The sequence below is a fragment of the Physella acuta genome, unplaced genomic scaffold, assembly GCF_028476545.2.
Source record: "Physella acuta isolate Inbredline_101_S28 unplaced genomic scaffold, ASM2847654v3 ptg001066l, whole genome shotgun sequence".
In the NCBI taxonomy this organism is placed as follows: Eukaryota; Metazoa; Mollusca; class Gastropoda; family Physidae; genus Physella; species Physella acuta.
This window is the reverse complement of record NW_026732583.1, coordinates 475,352-497,579: the sequence shown is the minus strand read 5'-3', so window position 1 is coordinate 497,579 and position 22,228 is coordinate 475,352. Positions and strand designations below refer to the sequence as shown.

The window sequence follows — 22,228 nt, the reverse complement described above, 5'->3', positions numbered from 1 at the left end:
TAAGATTGGTACATCAAATGCCATATATGTCTATAATATAAGATCGGTACATCAAATGCCATATATAATGCCATATATGTCTATAAGATCGGTACATCAAATGCCATATATGTCTATAATATAAGATCGGTACATCAAATGCCATATATAATGCCATATATGTCTATAAGATAGGTACATCAAATGCCATATATAATGCCATATATGTCTATAAGATCGGTACATCAAATGCCATATATGTCTATAATATAAGATCGGTACATCAAATGCCATATATGTCTATAAGATCGGTACATCAAATGCCATATATGTCTATAAGATCGGTACATCAAATGCCATATATGTCTATAAGATCAGTACATCAAATGCCATATATGTCTATAAGATAGGTACATCAAATGCCATATATAATGCCATATAGATCTATGTCTATAAGATCGGTACATCAAATGACATATGTCTATAAGATCGGCTCATAGAGTGGCCGATATTACATTCACAGCATAAACAAGCAGGCCAAACCATACCTATAACTATAACATGAACATTAGCAGGCCAGGTACCCAACTCTAACAGAACGTGGAGTGGGACCCAGGTACCCAACTCTAACAGAACGTGGGGGGGGGCCTAGGTACCCAACTCTAACAGAACGTGGAGTGGGACCCAGGTACCCAACTCTAACAGAACGTGGAGGGGGACCCAGGTACCCAACTCTAACAGAACGTGGAGTGGGACCCAGGTACCCAACTCTAACAGAACATGGAGGGGGACCCAGGTACCCAACTCTAACAGAACGTGGAGAGGGGGGGGACCCAGGTACCCAACTCTAACAGAACGTGGAGGGGGACCCAGGTACCCAACTCTAACAGAACGTGGAGGGAGACCCAGGTACCCAACTCTAACAGAACGTGGAGGGGGACCCAGGTACCCAACTCTAACAGAACGTGGAGGGGGACCCAGGTACCCAACTCTAACAGAACGTGGAGGGGGACCCAGGTACCCAACTCTAACAGAACGTGGAGGGGGACCCAGGTACCCAACTCTAACAGAACGTGGAGGGGGACCCAGGTACCCAATAGCACCCACTATTACCGCTGGAGCGTGTGTTGGCCAGAGCCTGTGCCAGATGATTCCTCACGACGCTCCCGACGACTCTCTGGATGGTTTTATCCACCTCCGCACAGGCCACAGCATCCATCTCCCACGTCGGGCTCGTCACCTTCCCTTTGGTTTTCCTCAAACTCTCCATGGTCTGACGATGTTCTTAGCTTGATATCAACACGCGATTTCATCCAGCGCTACACCACTAGAACATACAATACTTTCCTGCTCTGTTGGTTTTAAAAAAAAAAACATGAAATATTCATTGCAGACAAGGCAAGGAACCATGAATTTTTTTGATGACGTCAAGACACTGCGCAGTGCGCACCCGTCTGCACCAGCCGCGAAAGTGTTGCAGCTTCTTCAGCCTAAGTCTGTCAACGTGTGTACCAGTGTTTCTTTCAGACCTTTTTTCTCCGGGGTTGGGTTGGAGGGAGGGGGGGGGGCTTTAAAATTCCCGGGGGGGTGGACTAAGTTTTCTGGGGGGGGGGGGATGCGGACACTGGTAATAGTTTATATTAGCTGAATAAAGTCTATTTCGATTGGGGGAGGGGGTGAGGTAGTCGTGCCCCCCCCCCAAATCTTTTTAAAAACTCAATTATCAGAATGTAGGCAAGTACCCTATCGAATCTGACGGTTCATGGTGTAGGTGAAGTATAGATCACCTGTTTTAGTGACCTCAACATATGAAGGGATAGTGTGATCAGCAATATGCCCAGCCGCTTTTACTTTCCCGAACAAGTGTCAGGTACCCATCACAGCTGGGTTTACTCAGGGAAGCTCTACCAGCCCGGGATTCGAACTCGAGACTTTCAGATAAGAAATCTTATGCTCTACAATTTTCTCTTCAGTGTCACACACACCCTCATTTCCTCTCGAGATGGTGTCACACAGCCACCATTCCCTTCGATATGGTGTCACACAGCCACCATTCCCTTCCATATGGTGTCACATAGCCACCATTCCCTTCGATATGGTGTCACACAGCCACCATTCCCTTCGATATGGTGTCACACAGCCACCATTCCCTTCCATATGGTGTCACATAGCCACCATTCCCTTCGATATGGTGTCACACAGCCACCATTCCCTTCGATATGGTGTCACACAGCCACCATTCCTTTCGATATGGTGTCACATAGCCACCATTCCCTTCGATATGGTGTCACACAGCCACCATTCCCTTCGATATGGTGTCACACAGCCACCATTCCCTTCGATATGGTGTCACACACACTCACCCCCGTTCCCTAGTATTTTATTATTTTTCCCCGATCAGTTAAACTTTGAAATTTGTTTGAGTTGGTTTCACCCCATAAATAGTAAAATCTTGAGTAGACAACGTGACACCAACCCACCAGTGTGACGCTCTGTGTAATGTGGTGTACACAGCGTGACACCCCCACCCACCCACCAGCGTGACAACCCCCCCCCCCCACCACGCACCCACCAGCGTGACACCCCACCACCACCCACCAGCGTGACACCCCCACCCACCAGCGTGACACCCCCCACCCACCAGCGTGACACCCCCCACCCACCAGCGTGACACCCCCCACCCACCAGCGTGACACCCACCTCCCCACCCACCAGCGTGACGCTCTACTATTTGAGCACGTTGTCCCATACATAGAAAGCGCTCCTTACAAACTTTTTTTGCCTGCTTAACGTAAGTAAACCAACTTAATTTATATAAACGAACTAAATGTTAAGTTTGTTTAATAAACGAACTAAAATAAATTGTATAGACGAACTAAATTTATAAAGAAGGACCAAATTTGTACGACAAAGTAAATTTGTTTAATAAACGAACTAAAATTATATGGACGAACAAAATGTATAAAGAAGAACCGAATGTATATAGACAAACTAAATTTTTATGACCAAGTAAATGTGTATACACAAACTAAAGTTGTATAAACGAACTAAAATTACACAGACGAACTAAATGTGTATGGACAAACCAACATGTATAGAAGAACTTAAGGGAAAAAATTCTAATAAAATTTTGAAAAGGAAAGTGAAAATGAAACTAAACAATAAAGCTACTCTTGACACTAGGAAAGAAAGTAAAGTTGAGTAATTTAATTTTCAGATATTTATTTCATTGAGATGGAAAACATTAAGAATAGGACAATATTCCCTACATAAAGAATGTGACGAAATTCCCTACATGAATAAGGGGACAATATCTTCTACACTAAAAAAAGGGGACATTATTCCCTTTGGTTTCAAGATGGACTGGCACCTAATTGTTTTTTCTGGTTCATAAAGTTGGGCGTGACGTCCCATCCAAACACTGTAATTCATTGGGTGAACTGGATCACGTGGTCTCGTATGTACGAGTCCATTGGCTGGGCTGTTACACGCGATTTAAGTTGGCCAAGAGGACCGATGTGGCTGACTTGGGCTTCGGGGCGTAAGGGGGCTCTTTGTTGCGGCACATCTCATCGATTTTCTGCGCCTGGGGGGTAAACATAATCATCAGTCTTGTGTTGGGGGGGGGGACAAAATCGTCAGTCTTGTAGTGAGGGGGAAGGGGGGGGGGAATAATACCAAAAGTGTTTGGGATCATCAGTTGTTAAGAGGGGTGGAGGGGGTAAAATAATCTGTCTTATGGGGGTGGGGGGGTGTAACACCATCAGTCTTGTGATGAGGGGGGGGGGGGGCATCAGTCTGGCATTGGGGGGGGGGCGAATATCAGTATTGAGGAGGAACGGAGGGGTTTTAAAAATCAGTATTGTGTTTTGATAGAGGGGGGGGGGGGGGGTTAAATAAACAATGTTGTATTGTGTGTGTGTGTAGGATGAGAGGGGTAATTCAACCACTAGTGTTGTTCCATGACACAAGAACAATAATCAACATACACAATTGATGATCTTCTTATATATACGAGCAATGATTTTTCTCATGCTCAAGTGATGAGCCTTCTAAATGAAAGAAAAATCTTTTGAATACAAACTTAGTACATCACTGAATGATCTTTTGATAACAATCTGCGTGATTTGCCATGAATATAATCTTTGATTAACCGACACTAAATTGAGCTTTGATCATTCATGTAAATATTAAAACTGTAAACTCACCTTTTCACCCAACCCATCTCATCTTACGTCGTCCCCCCCCCCCCCTCCCCCTTCTCCCCAAAAATGACGTACCTGCTTCTTGACTTGCTTGTCGCTCTCTATGCGAATCCGAAAAGGATCAAATGTCATTTTAACCGGCATCCATTTAGTCCAGTCTGCAGAGCGTTTGCCACCGTTCAGCATTTTTCTATAATTCTCCTAGAACAATAAAATTATATTTTTAAAAGCGAATAAAAATGTCAATTTTTTTTTTTTAATGTGACACAATACCTTATAGAAACTGTAGCTAAATATAAATAGCCTATAAAGTAGTGTTGACTATAAATAGCCTATAAAGTAGTGTTGACTATAAATAGCCTATAAAGTAGTGTTGACTATAAAAAGCCTATAAAGCAGTGTTGACTATAAAAAGCCTATAAAGCAGTGTTGACTATAAATAGCCTATAAAGTAGTGTTGACTATAAAAAGCCTATAAAGTAGTGTTGACTATAAATTGCCTATAAACTAGTGTTGACTATAAAAAGCCTATAAAGTAGTGTTGAAGATAATTAGCCTATAAAGTAGTGTTGACTAATTTGATGTTCATGTCGTTGTTCATTGAACTCACGAGCAAGTCAACGTGTGATGGACTTTGCTTGATATGTATGGGTTGTTGCTAACATTCTTTCAAATTTAGAACTGATTTTCAAAAACCGCAATGTTAAATGAACTGCATTTGGTAGTTCTCACCAAGACCTCTGCCCTCTTAGCTGAGTGACAAGCGACTCGACCAGTCGGCCTCCACCTACCTGAAACAGCTGAGTGACAAGCGACTCGACCAGTCGGCCTCCACCTACCTGAAACAGCTGAGTGACAAGCGACTCGACCAGTCGGCCTCCACCTACCTGAAACAGCTGAGTGACAAGCGACTCGACCAGTCGGCCTCCACCTACCTGAAACAGCTGAGTGACAAGCGACTCGACCAGTCGGCCTCCACCTACCTGAAACAGCTGAGTGACAAGCGACTCGACCAGTCGGCCTCCACCTACCTGAAACTCTTTCTCCAACCTGAGTCTGCTGTACGGAGACACGCCGCCATCTCTGGGGGGACAGAAAAAAAATTACATTCAGCAGCTTCATGCATGAGGCGTGTTCTGATCACGTGATAGGTCTACGTCACCTGAGTTGTCATTTTACACTGCATGACAAGATTGTTTCATCGGCGTCAAGATTTTTTTCTTTAACTCCCCCCCCCTCCCCCCCCCCCCCTTTCCGATGAAATAGACAAACATGTAACATTTATGTAGGAATTATCGTTTCCTTAGATTTAGTTGTCCCCTTTTTAAAAAAAGATGTTTATATGTAATTGTTTCCCCTTCTCGAATTCTCTCGCTTGATTTAACTTGAATGTTTTTCAAGGGACGCTATTCAGTATTTGCCTGAAGATATCTAGAAGAAGATAGAGTATGCGTTTTCTTTGAAATAAATCCAGTGATAAAACTGAAGTTTTCTGTAGCAAAAGAATGGAATATCACGTGGGTGGTCTAATGGATCAAACTCTCCTTAATGGCAAGAAATCTAAACAAAATGTCTCTCGTTTAAACAAGAATTTTAAGGAAAAAGGTTTTTATTATATTCACAAATAAAAACAGACCAAAATTAAAAACTGCGCTAAAAAGTAAAAAATAAAAATATTACTTGGTGTAACCCTACTAAAGCTATATGTTGGGCGCTCAATGATGAAAAACTAACATAGGTCTTTCGGTAAGCTATGGAAGGTAAAGTTTTCAATGAACTTCCCCAAAATATTTCACCCTTTCCTTAATGGCGGGAGATGATGAAAAAATAGCTCACCTTTTCCGTAATGGCGGGAGGTGATGAAAAAAATAGCTCACCTTTTCCGTAATGGCGGGAGACTTTGACTTCTGGTGAGCGGCCTTGGGCTTTCCATTTTCCTTTTTTGTTCACAAATAAAACGGTCCATTTCCTCGGCCTGAAATATTTAACTCAATCAGAAAATAGTTTGGCCTCGGTCTGAAATATTTAACTCAATCAGAAAATAGTTTGGCCTCGGTCTGAAATATTTAACTCAATCAGAAAATAGTTTGGCCTCGGTCTGAAATATTTAACTCAATCAGAAAATAGTTTGGCCTCGGTCTGAAATATTTAACTCAATCAGAAAATAGTTTGGCCTCGATCTGTAATATTAACCCCCCCCCCCCTCCACCAACTTGAGGTGCTACAACTTCTTTTGACGCTCGCGTGTCTATAACCCGTCACAGTTGTCTGATTTGATGATATTTCATTTGTTTGCATTCTCGCCAAATTATAACTTCTCGTTTCTTTGCATGAGCATCAACTCAGCATATTTAACAGCCCCAGCATAACGCATGAGCATCAACTCAGCATAAATAACAGCCCCAGCATAACGCATGAGCATCAACTCAGCATAAATAACAGCCCCAGCATAACGCATGAGCATCAACTCAGCATAAATAACAGCCCCAGCATAACGCATGAGCATCAACTCAGCATAAATAACAGCCCCAGCATAACGCATGAGCATCAACTCAGCATAAATAACAGCCCCAGCATAACGCATGAGCATCAACTCACCATAAATAACAGCCCCAGCATAACCCACGCACCTGTTCTCTGGCCAGTTTCGAGGCGGTGACTTCATGTGACGTCAGTTTGACCGGCTCCTCCTGGAAACGGGTGGACACCCTCGATTGACCGGCTGCCTTCTGTGGAGTGAGCGGAGGTTCCATGAGGACGGGCTGCCAGTTCAACCGGCGCGTGAGAATGTGCGTGTGTGCTTGTGTATGTGTTTGTGTGTACTCTCGCGTAGTTAGCAACCTAAACGTTACATGTATACACCACTGCCCTACACCAGTAAAAGAAAATCTTACCTCATAATCCTTGAGTTGTTTTTGCCGGCTGTAGCCAGACTCCAGATTGAACAACCGATGGGCGAATTTTTCGTTCTCTTTGGCTATGGCCTCTTGTTCCATTACACGCTTGTGCTCCATCATTCTGCCAGCACTGATTTCAGGGGGAGATATGGGTGAGATCAAGAGTAGCTAACTAAGTATTTTAGTGTGAGTACACGGGTAGCTAACACACACGGGCGTGAGTACACGGGTAGCTAACACACACGGGCGTGAGTACACGTAGCTAACACACACGGGCGTGAGTACACGTAGCTAACACACACGGGCGTGAGTACATGGGTAGCTAACACACATGGGCGTGAGTACAAGGGTAGCTAACACACATGGGCGTGAGTACACGTAGCTAACACACACGGGCGTGAGTACACGGGTAGCTAACACACACGGGCGTGAGTACACGTAGCTAACACACACGGGCGTGAGTACACGGGTAGCTAACACACACGGGCGTGAGTACACGGGTAGCTAATACACATGGGCGTGAGTACATGGGTAGCTAACACACATGGGCGTGAGTACAAGGGTAGCTAACACACACGGGCGTGAGTACACGCGGGCGTGAGTACACGGGTAGCTAACACACACGGGCGTGAGTACACGGGTAACTAACACACATAGACGTGAGTACATGTGTAGCTAACACACACGGGCGTGAGTACATGGGTAGCTAACACACGACACACGGGCATGAGTACATGGGTAGCTAACACACACGGGCGTGAGTACACAGATAGCTGACGCCACACTCACGTTGACGACGGGCCAGGTTTCATCCAGTTGTCCAGCTTGCTGGGTTGTCTGCTGATCTCTGCTAATCTGGCACACAACTTCTGGTCCTGGATGCGACGTTTTTTTTCTGCTGAAGAGATCGTCCCTTCGGATTTGGGCTGCAGATCACAAAAGAAAAGTGGACCTTATCAATCATTGTAGCGACCCTTCCCGGGGACAAACTTTCAATTTTCGATTTGCACTCCCTCCCCCCCCCCCTCAAACTTTCTATTTGCATCCCCCCCCCCTCAAACTTTCTATTTACACCTCTTAAAAGACTATTTAACACTCGAATTAATCACTTTATTAAGTGGAATTATCATTTTTCTCTATATATTTTGCTATTTTTTGCCTTGGTGTCACCCCCCCTAATGGTGTCACCCGGTGCGGTACACACCCCCCCCCCACCTCGCTACGCCACTGAGTTAACGTATACTATAGTTTGACTAATTAGATTTCAAACTCAGTTTATGTACCTACCTTCGTCTTTGAATAGCCCATTGGACCTGTGAAACAAAGAAACCAATTTGTTATCGTTTTTTTTTTCTTTTATTGTTAAATAGGGCGTTATGCTAACAGAAAGACAACTGTACTGCCATTGTTTTTATCCCTAGTGTCTGCAAGCAGCTGGCCTGTGGGCCGTGTGCGGAACAGATCTTGGCAACAAGGGACAGTGTAAACTAGTCTCAAAATGACACGGTTTTAATGCTAATTTATTCTGCGAATAGTCTCAAATTGACACGGTTTCAATGCTAATTTATCCTGTGAATAGTTCCAAAATGACACGATTTGAATGCTAATTTACCCTGTGAATAGTCCCAAAATGACACGATTTGAATGCTAATTTACTCTGTGAACAGTTCCAAAATGACCCGATTTGAATGCTAATTTACCATGTGAATAATACCTTACCTGTCTTGGATCTCGTCCCATCAGCAAAGGGTGCGGACTTAGCTCTGACTGGAATTGTGACCTCTTCCGATACAGGTCCTGTAGACGAGCCAGATCAACAAACATTTTACTTTGTCATAGACGGAAGTCTACAGTGTTTCATTGTATAACATAGACCATTGTCTTGGTGATATGTCGTGTTTAATTGTTATGTGGTATTTTAATAGATATACAGTGTGTATGATTAGTTGAATTATTGTTGAATTTTAAGTTATTTCAACCAAAATGATGAGACGACGTGGTTGTAGCGTATGACAGCTAACCCCAAAGTCTCAAGATTGGATCCTGGGTTCGATTCCTTATGATGTCGCCGAGTCCACCCAGCTTTTAATGGTACCTGATTCACTTTAGGGAAAGTAAACGGGAGTCTTAGTGTTGACGGCACTTCGTATGCCGAGGTCATATGCCCCACGGATCGCAAGGCTTGAAGGGGTAAACTTAAGATTGTAATTACAACTCTGATGTCTAAGATAATTAATCCATTTAGACCTTTTGTTACGTACCAGTTTGGTCGTTTGTCTTCGAACTAGATTTGGAAACTGGCCATTCCTCCTCTACTGGGGCTACTTCCGCTTCCGGTGACTCTTGCGTGAAGACGACTGACTCTGCAGCACCCTCGTCGTCATTTGATGAGAGTTGCTCTGGCCTGAAACTGTACCAGGTGCCATCTTGTAGGGCCTGCATCACGCTAACGTCGCCTGACGGCACCAGATGGACTAGCTCTGTTCCATCGTCTGCTGGTGTGTGGGCTGCTGATGGTGACGCAGATAATGCTGCCTTGTTTGTTGCTGATGGTGACGCAGATAATGCTGCCTTGTTTGTTGCTGATAATGACATAGATAATGCTGCATTGTTTGCTGCTGATGGTGACACAGATAATGCTGAAGGCTCATACCCGCTTGTGTCCTTTGCGTACTCCCATTTATGATCCTCTGTTACCTCTGGCATTTTTCTCAGTTGTGCTTCATTCATGCTCTCTGCATCCCCAGGACGGGCTTCTTCCTGCTGGACATCGGCCACCCCGAGGCCCCCCTCCTGAACAACCTCCCCCTCCGCTCTGACCTCTGTTTCTTCCACTCTGGAATTATCGCTGTAGAATTCCGCAGGGTCGACTCCGGACCCTGCGGATCTTTTGAGTTCGTAGAGTCTCTCCTCTTCGTCGTCGCCTTCTTCATCGTTCTCCTCGTCGACCCTGTTATTGTTTATATCCGTGTCCCTAGATCGAGATTTCCTCGGGCCACGGGACCGTGAGTGCCTGTGTGCCCACACCTCAATGTCTCGACTCCTCTCCTCACAGCTGGCGAAGGAAATTCGATCCGAGGCTGACATGGAGATAAACAAAACAAAAAATTACAAGTTCACCTAGATCAATCGCATAGCCTATCTGGATCTTTCTGTATTATTTCTCGGATTCTCTTATTAAAGTTATCTGAACATGGTAAGAAGCAATGGATGTTGGCAGTGTTGAATACAGAGTATATAGATGTTTAGAATAACACTTTTTCTAGAGCTATAAAAGTCAGTGTTGGTAGCTAAAATGTGTTGTTAGATTCTAAAGCAACTACGTTTTTATGAAGCTAAGGAATAAATTAAGTATATTTTAAAATTATATTTTTAGAGCAATTAAAAGCAGTTTATTATTAAACAAATTGATACTTAATTTATTTGATACTTTCTGGTATTTAAATAATTCGAGGTTGTCAACGTAAATCAAAAGTAAACAGAATAGTCAGTATATCAAGCAATAAATTACCTTCTTCGTAAATAGGACTAAAAGGTGCAAGCACTTTGTCTTGCAGAACTCGACTGAATGGCTCCACCCTTTTCTCTGGAAACGGTGCTTGTCTAGACAGGATGTTGTTCTTCAGTACCTCGGGGTTGAGGCCGGGTGAGTCCTGATGCTCCACACAAGATTGCTTGCACAAGTGGCGCTCAGCTCTGTCCTTGACCTCTCTTACGGGTGAGTCATAGCAAGCGTAGAGCGCCCTCTCCTGGCTCTTCTTCCTGGCACACTTGGCCGTCTGGTGAAGCGAGGGGGGCGTGGGGTCGTCGGGGAAGTAGCCCTCGAGCTCCGCGGTGCACGGCCGCTGGGCACTGGACGACGGTCGAGTTGAGGAGGATCCTCTCCAGGGCAGCTCACCCTCGACGTTCTTCTGAAACTTGGTATTGTCTGCTGCATTCCTCGTGAGCTGGGGGACTTCTGCTACGTGGCTTGTTTTGCAGTGCACGCTCCTGAGATCTAAAGAGAAGTTTAGAGTTTTTATAAGAATATATTGTTTTAACGCATCATAAATACAATAATATAAATTTGAAATAGTTCATACAGTACTTAGGTCTGTTCCTGCTAAACAAAGTAAATTATGAATGTACTGCAAAGGAAGCATTATATTTATTTCATAAGTACTTTAGACTTTTTTTTTTCACTACACCATGTGAAGAAACCATATTTGCGTGGAGTAACATTATTAAATTGATTTTTTTTTTTTTTTGCATAGCTTGAAAATCCGTTTCCGGTAAAAGAATAGTTATGTGGGTATCAAGTAGAAGACAATAGTTTGGACACCGCTAGATGCTCTATTTACTAACCCATAGTGAACTCCTTCAAGTCTTACCTCTCTCTTCATTTGAGGGTTCACCCCATCTAGCAGCTCTGGCACCGCTTGGCGAATCGTTGACCAAGACCAGCGGCTCGAACTCGCACAGCTTGTTGCTGTGGTTGTTGGACGTCCGGTTGCAGGCGGGGTGTTCCAGCGACTCGGACTCACTGGAGATGGGGTTGGGGTCGACCTTGGAGCCGAGCACCTGTCTCCGTATGAAGAGCTGGGCGGAGTGGGAGTTCTCGCTGTTCTGGTGGAGGAAGAGCTGGGTGAGGTAGTGATCTGTCTTCCAGCTTGTCACGCGGCTGTTGGCTGGGAGGTTCCAACCTTCCTGTTCTATGGTCTTCTGCAGCTTTCCTTCGGGTATAATGTCACTCTCGCCTTCAGTAGGGGGACGTTGATTGGCTAACTCGCGGGAGATGTTTTCTTGTGGGGGCCGTTGGTTGGGTAAATCTTGTGGGGGCCGTTGATTGGGCAAATCTTGTGGGGGCCGTTGATTGTGTAAATCTTGTGGTGGCCGTTGATTGGGTAAATCTTGTGGGGGCCGTTGATTGGGTAAATCTTTTGGGGGCCGTTGATTGGGTAAATCTTGTGGGGGCCGTTGATTGGGTAAATCTTGTGGGGGCCGTTGATTGGGTAAATCTTGTGGGGGCCGTTGATTGGGTAAATCTTTTGGGGGCCGTTGATTGGGTAAATCTTGTGGGGGTCGTTGATTCGGTAACTCGCGGTAGATACTTTCTTGACACGTGTCAATCACCTGTAATTTTTTTACGACGGCGGTACCAATTGTTGCTTTTTTAATATTTTCTACATCCTTGTTTCCGGCGGATGGTTTTGTACTTGTTTTCGCTTCTTTCCGTTTGTGCGTGTTGCATTCATCTGTCTTGTGATCAACGTCTAAGGTCGAAGTTTTGGTCTTACTTTCTTTGCTGCTATGCTTGGCCTTCGTCTCAGGCTGATCGTTGCTTTTGTGGGCTTTTACTTCTTTGGCCTTGCCTTTACCTCCCTGGGGGGTCTCGGCGTCGTGATCCTCCTGGGACTCACGTCTCCGCTTCTTACTGGAGCTTCGACTGCTTCTATGGCGCTCAGATTTGGCGTCTGTTGACTCCCTGTGGTGACTCTCTTTAACTTGAACTTTGCTTGAAACCGAATGCAGCGATCGGTGTTCTGCGACTGAGGTCGCGCCCGTTCTGTGATGCGATTTTTCTGATTTCCCCCCAGGGGCTTGAACTGTGGTGTTAGATATTTTTATTTTCTTAAACAGCTCGCACGAGGCTATCTTTTCCTTGCGCGCGTGGTCTTTGGTAAGCTCGGCTCGTTCTTGTGTGCAGAGTGATGAGCTCTTAGCTCGGAAAGGAGAGCTGCTCTTAGACTGGATCACACTGGTTGACATCGCTCGCGTTGTTTTTTTACTGCTTTTCTTTTTCTTTTTCTGCGAATCCTTATCATCTTGATCTATGTCTGATAGTGTTTCGTTCTCTACTACCTTAGTAGGAGACATACTGACAGCTCTGCGAAAGACTGGAATCTGTGTATAGTTTGTTTTGGTGCAAGGTAAATACTCGCTGGCAGGGATTCGGTCGTCTTCAGAAGAAGAGGTGGAGACGCTTGGCTTGGCCGCGGCCTTCATGACGTTGTTCAAAACCTGGGTTACTCTAGCTGCGGCAGTCAGAGATTCCTCGGCTACACGTAGAGCAGCTTTCAAGGATTGCTTGATGGAGAGCTTGGATTCCTTGCTGTGTCTAGTCTTGCCTTGAACCTCTGAAGGTTGCACTGCTTCGATGACGACTTGATCAACTTTATGACTTCGTTTATCTGTGGGGGATTTCATTTTCCTGTCCGGGCCTTTCATTTTTCCCAGTTTCATCTGACTGACTGTAGATGTGGATTCTACAGACTCCACATACATTTCTTCTTTGACGCCTCCTTGTTCTGTGTAGACGCACTGCCTTTTATCTACCGTCGTTTTGAAAAGTAAATCGGAATATTTGTCTTTAGTTTTAGACTGCAACTTCTTTTCAGGCACTGCTATATGAGAAACTGTATTGAGCGATAAATATTGTTCTTCTTTATATTCGTGGCTGGATTCCCGTGTATGTCCTGGTTTTGACATTTTATCTTTCCTGTGTGTGCTCGAGGCTTGGTGATTCTCTAAGTCTTCTTTGTTTTCCTTATGTTTACTGGAATATTTATGACCTTCCTCTGCCACCTCAGGGTGTTTTGAATATATTGAGTCCATCTTTTCCCCGTCAAAGTGTTTGTTTTTCTTGGCACAACACGCCAGAGCATCTATATCCTGTTCCGTCGCTCTTTTAGTCACGTGCTTCTCCATTTTTCTCTTAGACTCGTTTCTACTGGAAACAGCTGCGTCAGCTTGATTAAAGTCTTCAGGCATCTCTTTGAACTTCAGGGCCCTCCCTGACGTTGCTTCAGGCATGGTTCTTGATCTGTGTTTCATTTCTCTTGTGCCATCAAACTCCGCAAAGTCATCTCGTTCATGTTTAGGTTTATCTTCAAATCTCTGAGAAATGCAGCTGTTTTCCCTGTGTTTTGTAGATGACCGCTTGTCTTTGCAGTCGTCTTTAATAACTTTCACATCGTTTTCGTGATATTTTTCGTGCTCAGATATCTCGTCGATGCCCGTTTTCTCAGAGTCCCGGCGAGTTCGGTGCTTTTTGTCTTTACCTTCTCTGTCCTCCCTGTGAACATGTTCACGAGTCGACTCGTTGTTCCTCCTGCCTTCTTTATCGTCCCTTTTTGGAACACCTCGCTTTTCTTCATCCAAGTAATGTCTTGCTTCGTGCTTTGCAATTTTCTCGGATATACTAACATCTTGTATATCATAATTCTTCATTGGTTTCCCTTCTTCTGCTGCAAGCTCCTTCGATGTTGCATTTTGTGGATCGTGCGAGCTCCTTTGGTTCTTCATCATCTGTTTATGTGAAAGCTTTAGCTCTTGATTCTTCAGGGCGTCTTTTCGATTGAACCTACTGTCTGAATGCTGCACTTTAATTTTGCTCTTTTCATATTCTCTTCTGATGACAGCGTCCATGACCTGGCTGTGACTTCTCGAATGTTCTGTCGGCGATTCGTTTTTTAAGAGTATTTTGGTGCCATCTGATTCAGCTGTTGAAGGATGGTTCATAGCTGACATGTACTCACTTAAACTGTCTGTTGTGTGGGATTTTTTCTCAGCACTGCTGCAGGCATCCGCCCCTGTTAAAATCTCTTTACTCATATTTCTATCTACCGACAAATTGGTTGGCGTTTCTTTAGCAAATATTTCCTGGTTTGGCTGCTCTTTGGGAGCCATTTCTTCTTGGTTCAGTTTTTCTTTTGAAACAGTTTCTTGATTTCGTTTTAACTTAGATAACATTTCTTTATTTGGTTTTTCCATACGAGCCATTTCTTGATTTTGCTTTTGTTTTGGCAATACTTTATCTTTTGACCCTTCTCTAGATAAGTTTTCTTCAGAAGTCCTTTCCATGGGCAACATTTCCTGATTTAACATCTCATTCGGTATTGTATGTTGACTGTGTCTATCTTTATGTCCTGTTTCTTGTTTTTGTTTTTCTACAGGCATCATTTCTTGACTTTGCCTTTCCTTATGCAACTTTTCTTGATTTTGCCTTTCTTTTGGCATCATTTCTTGACTTTGCCTTTCCTTTGGCAAATTTTCTTGATTTTGCCTTTCTTTTGGCATCATTTCTTGACTTTGCCTTTCCTTTGGCAACTTTTCTTGATTGTGCCTTTCTTTTGGCATCATTTCTTGACTTTGCCTTTCCTTTGGCAACTTTTCTTGATTTTGCCTCTCTTTTGGCATCATTTCTTGACTTTGCCTTTCCGTTGGCAACTTTTCTTGACTTTGCCTTTCCTTAGGCAACTTTTCTTGACTTTGCCTTTCCTTATGCAACTTTTCTTGATTTTGCCTTTCTTTTGGCATCATTTCTTGACTTTGCCTTTCCTTTGGCAATTTTTCTTGACTTTGCCTTTCCTTTGGCAACTTTTCCTGACTTTGCCTTTCTTTAGGCATCATTTCTTGACTTTGCCTTTCCTTAGGCAACTTTTCTTGACTTTGCCTTTCCTTAGGCAACTTTTCTTGACTTTGCCTTTCCTTAGGCAACTTTTCTTGACTTTGCCTTTCTATAGGCAACTTTTCCTGATTTTGCCTTTCTTTAGGCAACTTTTCTTGACTTTGCCTTTCTTTTGGCATCATTTCTTGACTTTGCCTTTCTTTTGGCATCATTTCTTGACTTGGCTTTTCGTTAGGCAACTTTTCTTGACTTTGCCTTTCCATTGGAATTTTCTCCTGACTTGACTTTTCCTTGCAATGGTGTATTTTATCCTCAGCCCTACTGGACTCCCGAACAATGTCACGAAGTTTGCCGATCAGCTCCTTAGACTTGATTTTGTTTCCCCTCAGGTCCATCAGCTGAGCGATGAATTGCTGCGATACTAAACTCAGACTTTCAGATTCAGAGCTGTCCTCGTCCTTTGGCACGGGCTCCGACTGAGTCTCCAGAACATAGCTCTGTTCGCTCGACGTGATCGTTGACTGTGTTTTGGAGCAACGGAAGCCAGGTAGGTGTTTGCAGTCGTCGAGAATTTGGGGTTTGATCTCTTCGGGTTCAGTGCTTGTGTGTGAATGGCAGGTTTCTGTTCGACCATCTGGCCCGATGCTATAATTAGAATGACTTCCCTGTAGCGTATCCACCAGGACCGTCTCCTCTTGGCCCGGGGGTGAGCTTTCTTCTTGAAACGGATTCTTCGGCTCGGAATTTTTTATCTGAGATAAGTCATCTGGCTGAGGGGGACTGCTTGCATCCTGAACAGCACCATTTGGCTCGGGGGGATTGCTAGACTCGTGAAATGGATTTTTAGATTCATGGTGACGTGTTTCCTCATGAAATGGATTGTTTGATTGAATGAGATTGTTTGCTTCTTGAAATGGGCTGTTTGGTTCAGGTGGGCTGTTTGCCTCCTGTAATAGACTGTTTGGTTCAGGTGGGCTGTTTTTTTCCTGTGCTAGGCTGTTTGGTTCAGGTGGGCTGTTTGCCTCCTGTGATAGGCTGTTTGGTTCAGGTGGGCTGTTTTTCTCCTGTGATAGGTTGTTTGGTTCAGGTGGGCTGTTTTTCTCCTGTGTTAGGTTGTTTGGTTCAGTGTTTGCCTCTTGAGGGGTATTTGAACGTAGGTGTGAGTTGGTTTCCATGGGTTCTGGCCCATTGTTTTCTTGATACCCAGAATCTGAAAGTTCTATGGAAAAGGTCCCAGGACTTGGCTGTTTGGCATCTTCTTCTGTTTTTGTTTTTACGCGAATCTCAGCTTGGCCGAGATCTGAGTTCTTCATTTCACAATTCATTAAAGAATTTTCGTTGTTCTTTTCTGCATCATTTGATAACCCAGTTCCAGCCTCAGCATGTTGTGTATCAACAGCTTCAACGTCCTCTTTTTTGGAATCCGCAATTCCTGTGTCTCCTACACATTCCTCGTTCGTGCCAACACCCTCCCTCATCATCTCTAACTCTGTGGCTTCACAAAGCTTACTTGACACCGGCTGCGGCGCCCCCTCTGCGTGATCCACGAACCCCCACACATCCCCGCCCTCGTCTGGCCGCATGATTTTATCCGGGCCACAAAAATGCTGCGAGAGATCTTTCTTCAGCTCCCCGGCTAACGTCTCGTCCAGAAACACCGACCTGTCACCGTCTGCCAGCGACACCATCGCCCCGTTCTCGTCGTTGCTCTGACTCAACTCCTGTTTTGATGACAACTTCCGGTTGTTGGACGTGCCCAGGGCGTCCATCTTGGGCCAGCTTTCTGACGAGATCTGCTCACACGACTCAACGACCCTGATGCTGGACTGCTCCACCCCTCGCTCCGTGTACATCTCGCTGTCTTCCTTGGCGGCTCCCCCCGCGTCTTTCCCCGCCAGGATCTCGTCCACGCGACTGCCGATGTCGGCGCCCCGGCACATGTCCTCGTCGTACTCGTCCTCAAAGCGCATGTTGACTTGCGTCAGGGGGACGACGGACATGTCGCTCTCGTTGTTCTCGTAGCCTGGCCCTGCTTCAGCCGTTTCCACGTTGGTTTTATTGAAAGATCTGTCCAGAGAAAGCCAAAATAAATTGAGAACTCTTCAAATTTTTTTTAAAAACTCATTTGTAATCAGTCAGAGTCTCTTTCTTTATTTAAACCAACTACAATACCAAACGTTGTTAAGCTTAAATATATTTTCTCGCCAGCTTGTATAATTAGTAATTTAAATACTTCAGTTTTGTACACTTTGTTTCGTTTTGATTTGCCCTTCGTTTTTTTTTGTTGTTGCTATTTCATCGTATTGAAACTAACCCTAGCCCTTACCGAAAAGATAAAGCAACTCTAGACCATAACCTAAACATAGCCTTAGAGTAGTGGCTAGAGTTTGGTGAGTAGCAGACGCACCTGTTGGTCAGAGGCAGACCAGATGGACCTCCCTTAGCCTGGCCAGGGGTCTTGACGGACGTGTCTTTAGAGGCCACGTCCCTCAGCTCCATCGAGTTGTAGTTTTTGGGCGCGTCCACCAGCGTGTGCTCCATGGCGCCGTCGTCGTTGGCGTAGCTGTCGATGTCGTCGTCCAGCGAGCCGTCGATCACACTGAAGACGTGCGGCTTGGGGAAGCGGCTCGGTGTCTCCACCACTGGGCCTGTGTAATCTGGGGACACAAGACATAGCACGCTCATAGCTTCAAATGGGTCCAGTAGCATCTTACACAGCTCCAGAATATTGTGGTTCAACTCCAGAATAATTATACAGCTTATGGTACTAAGGTACAGCTTCAGTGCATTAATGAAAAGCTCCAGAATATTTTGGTACAGCTGCACTACATTTTGTTACAAATCCAGAATAAATAAACTTTGGCAAATACGGTTAAAATTACTATACAATATAGTGAAGCTTCCCATATGGAAAAGTTCGGCCATCTCCATTACCACAAAAATTAGGATATTTAACTCTAATGTCAAGGCAGTTCTGCTGTATGGAGCAGAGACATGGAGAGTCTCCAAGGCAAGCACAGCAAAGATACAGACCTTCATGAATAGATGCCTTAGACAGATACTGAAACTGAGATGGCAGGACAAAGTGCCGAACTTGGAACTATGGAGGAAAGCTAGGCAGGAGCCTATAGGTGTGCAAATAAGAAGGAGGAAGTGGCGCTGGGTGGGTCACACACTGCGAAAGGCTCATACAAATGTTACACGCCAAGCGCTTGAGTGGAACCCCCAGGGAAAGCGGAAGAGAAGGCGCCCAAGACAGACCTGGAGGCGGAGTCTTCTTGAAGAACTGAAGCCAATAGGGATGTCTTGGGAGATGTCAAAATTAATAGCCGAGGATAGGAAGAAATGGAAGGAAATGGTGGAGGCCCTGTGCTCCATAAGGAGCAAAGAGGACTAAGTAAGTAAGTAATAGTGAAGCTTCATATTCTGATACAACAGAACTGAAAATTGCAAGTAATCTGAGTAGTAACCGTGAACAAAGTTTTGAGGTTTTGAAGAACTTTGCTCGTCAATTGGTTTTACCCGGGAACAAAGCGCAGTTTGGAACAAAGAACGCTTATAAATGTGTAAATGTATGTAGGTGAGCTAAAACTTACACTAGGAAAATGTGCGATATTTTCTCTAGTACTTTTTGCAGGGGAAGCAACCTAAAACTAAGAGGTAAAATTTGTTTTTTCATGGTGCCTTCCCCTTAATTCTCTTCAGTGTACGGTTCAGTGAGATATAAATATAGGCCCTATATTGTTTTGTATTGTTGTATTAATTAACAGCTGAAACTGACGCCGTTACCCATCTGACTTTAACCTAAAATCTGACTTTGAACTAAAATCTGACTTTGACATACAATCTGACTTTGACCTACAATCTGACTTTGACCTACAATCTGACTTTGACCTACCATCTGACTGACCTACAATCTGACTTTGACCAACAATCTGACTTCGACCTGCAATCTGACTTTGACCTACCATCTGACTGACCTGCAATCTGACTTTGACCTACCATCCCACTGACCTGCAATCTGAATTTGACCTACAATCTGACTTTGACTAACAATCTGACTTAACCTACTATCTGACTTTGACCTACAATCTGACTTTGCCCAACAATCTGACTTCGACCTATAATCTGACAACCTACAATCTGATATTGACCTACCATTTGACTGACCTGCAATCTGACTTTGACCTATCATCTGACTTTGACCTACCATCTGACTTTGACCTACCATCTGACTTTGACCTACCATCTTCTAAATCATCAATCAGGTGATCGATATCCGTATCGACCCGTCCGTCGATGGTGACGATGGGTGGGTACTTGTCGTCATTATTATCTTTCCTGGTGAGCAGTGCGGCGATGGAGTCGAAGGGGGCGCTCGAGTTCTCCACCTGACCGGCCTCCAGGCCAGACCTGCGGAGGTAGGTCGACGAGTAGCCGGCGGCCCGTTGGTTGACCTTCGCATCTTGTTCTGTTGGATGGGTCAAGTACTTGGTTCAATCTACAAACTCGAAACTTTACCCGGGCCTAATCATCGTACAACTACGTGTACGTGTGTGATAAGCATATGTATTATATATATATATATATATATATATATATATATATATATATATATATATATATATATATATATATATATACATATATATATATATATATATATGTGTGTGTGTGTGTGTGCGTGCGTGCGTGCGTGTGTGTGTGTGTGTGTACGCGCGTATGTGCATGAGCATGTTCTTGTCCATGTGCATGTGCAGGCGTAGATGTAAACGTATGCGCATTATGCATACGTAGGGTATGCTAGACGCAGAGGCGTCGCAAGGCGGGTGCGGGGGTGCGGTCCGCACCGGGTGATACCAATTAAGGGGGGGGGGGCGGGACCAAGACCAAAAATAGCTAGATATATTGAATAAATATGTTATTTGCCAGTTCAATTGATGGCTAATTAGAGTTTATATAAAAATATTTAGAGTACATAATGACGATCGCGACAAGGGTGGGGGGTGAGGGTGGGGACGACGACGACACCATGACGTAAACTATAGAGAAAACAATGCTACACCCAGCTGTATTAACAAGCGACTGTAGATAAACGTCATTAGTATTAAGTGTAAACCCTGTAAAGCTTTTACCCGGGGGTGACACCAACTACACAATTTACATAGAAAAAAAAGGCGGGGTTACACCACGAGGTGCGCACCGGGTGACACCCGACCTAGCGACGCCACTAGCTAGAGATATAGCCCAGTATACATTTTGTGTGTGCTAAAACAATATAATTGTATGATGTACTACCGCTGATCTTAGAAGCCATGACATAACCCAAATCCTAATCCAATATTAACTGTTACCCGTTGGAGAAAAACATTACTGTTCGTACGACGCCTCACGAAGAGCTATAAAGTAGCACAAATATCGGTACCTTAATTCTACAAGAGAGCATTAAAAGTCACTAATATCGATACCGTTTACAGACACACCTACTTTTTTTTTAAATATCTACAATACTTCTATTAACTAACAAACTTACCCCAAAGCTTAATATATTATAATTATTGTCATGTAATTTGAATCAGAATTACGATTAGGTTTATGGTTGAACTATCTTTGTAGGTAAGCGATACAAGAAATTGAAGAACTGCACATAGATAAATATTTCTCTATTCTTATGGGGGGATGCGTAAGGAAGTTGTAACTTGAATCAATGAATGAATGTCTATTTGTGGTACAATTTAATTAAGAAACAAATAGTAGCATACCTTCTTTATTCGTTTCGTTCCTTTTGCCAGACATCTCTCAAAAAATTTTGTAATAAACCCTGGAATAATCTGGTGGACTTGTTTGTGTTCAGATGGTGTAGTGTGACCTAAGCAGACGATCTTCAGTTTCTTCTTGTTTTTACTCTACATTTCCATTCTTAATCCATGTTGGTACACATTACACAACACAGAATACGATCTAACAAGTTAATGATTGATTTTTTGTTGATATTTATTGATGTTTATTCCGCATTCTTTGCAGTCCGAATTTTTTAAAATTATTGTGATGTTACTAATAATTAATTCATTCACCTGCGTAATTAATTAATTTACTTTTTTGCTGATGCGTTATTTCGAAATGGCTACAAAATGCAACGTGCATACAGACCGATCTACATCAATGTAGACCTAGGCTACCTCCCGCCTCGTTCTGGACACTTAGCTTAATAATGGATGACTTGGACTTGCACAGTAACCGTTGGGGGCAGATAACCTTCTCGTCGTGGTCAAGACTTGTAACTTGAGTCCTGGAGGTTCTCGAGAACTAGGACTCGATCATCTCCAGTGACTGATCCAGTCCTTTTACTGATTTCCTTTTGCTTCTATTCTGTATGCACTACCGCCATTGTCTACAAAAAATGATGTCACTGGTATCTATTTGGGCGTTCTTTAAGAGTGCGCACTGTTGCGCACCGCTTTCAACAGATCTTTTATTTAAACTGCACACAACTATTTCTACACAATAGTCTTATTATTTTTTCATGTGTCACGAAAGAACCAATCAAAATGGTGTGTAGTCGCTTTTTATTTGGGTTTAATTTATTTGTATTCACTATTGTGGTATGTTTTTCAACGCTATACAAGAGCGTTACTGAAGCTTAAAAATTAACTAGTTTTATATAGAATAATAAAATACATAACATTAAAAACAGCTAGAATTTATTTTAATCTCAATTTAAAAAGTAACAAAAGTAAATTATAAAGTTAAACTATGTG

General features: G+C 43.7%; 1 protein-coding gene across 1 annotated transcript; it reads right to left on the bottom strand.

Moving 5' to 3' along the window:
* Positions 1–3,184: 3,184 nt before the first annotated feature.
* On the bottom strand, positions 3,185–21,889 carry LOC131955431 (microtubule-associated protein futsch). The gene is made up of 15 exons (XM_059319541.1): positions 21,233–21,889; positions 19,717–19,941; positions 17,878–18,127; positions 11,452–17,537; positions 10,593–11,078; positions 9,343–10,161; positions 8,801–8,878; positions 8,369–8,394; positions 7,871–8,007; positions 7,079–7,211; positions 6,815–6,913; positions 6,062–6,159; positions 5,216–5,267; positions 4,260–4,385; positions 3,185–3,565 (listed from the first exon to the last, which is right to left on the bottom strand). The coding sequence occupies exons 1-15, from the start codon at positions 21,264–21,266 to the stop codon at positions 3,464–3,466; spliced, it is 8,751 nt and encodes a 2,916-aa protein (XP_059175524.1). The 5' UTR covers positions 21,267–21,889; the 3' UTR covers positions 3,185–3,463.
* Between the last annotated feature and the right edge of the window lie 339 nt (positions 21,890–22,228).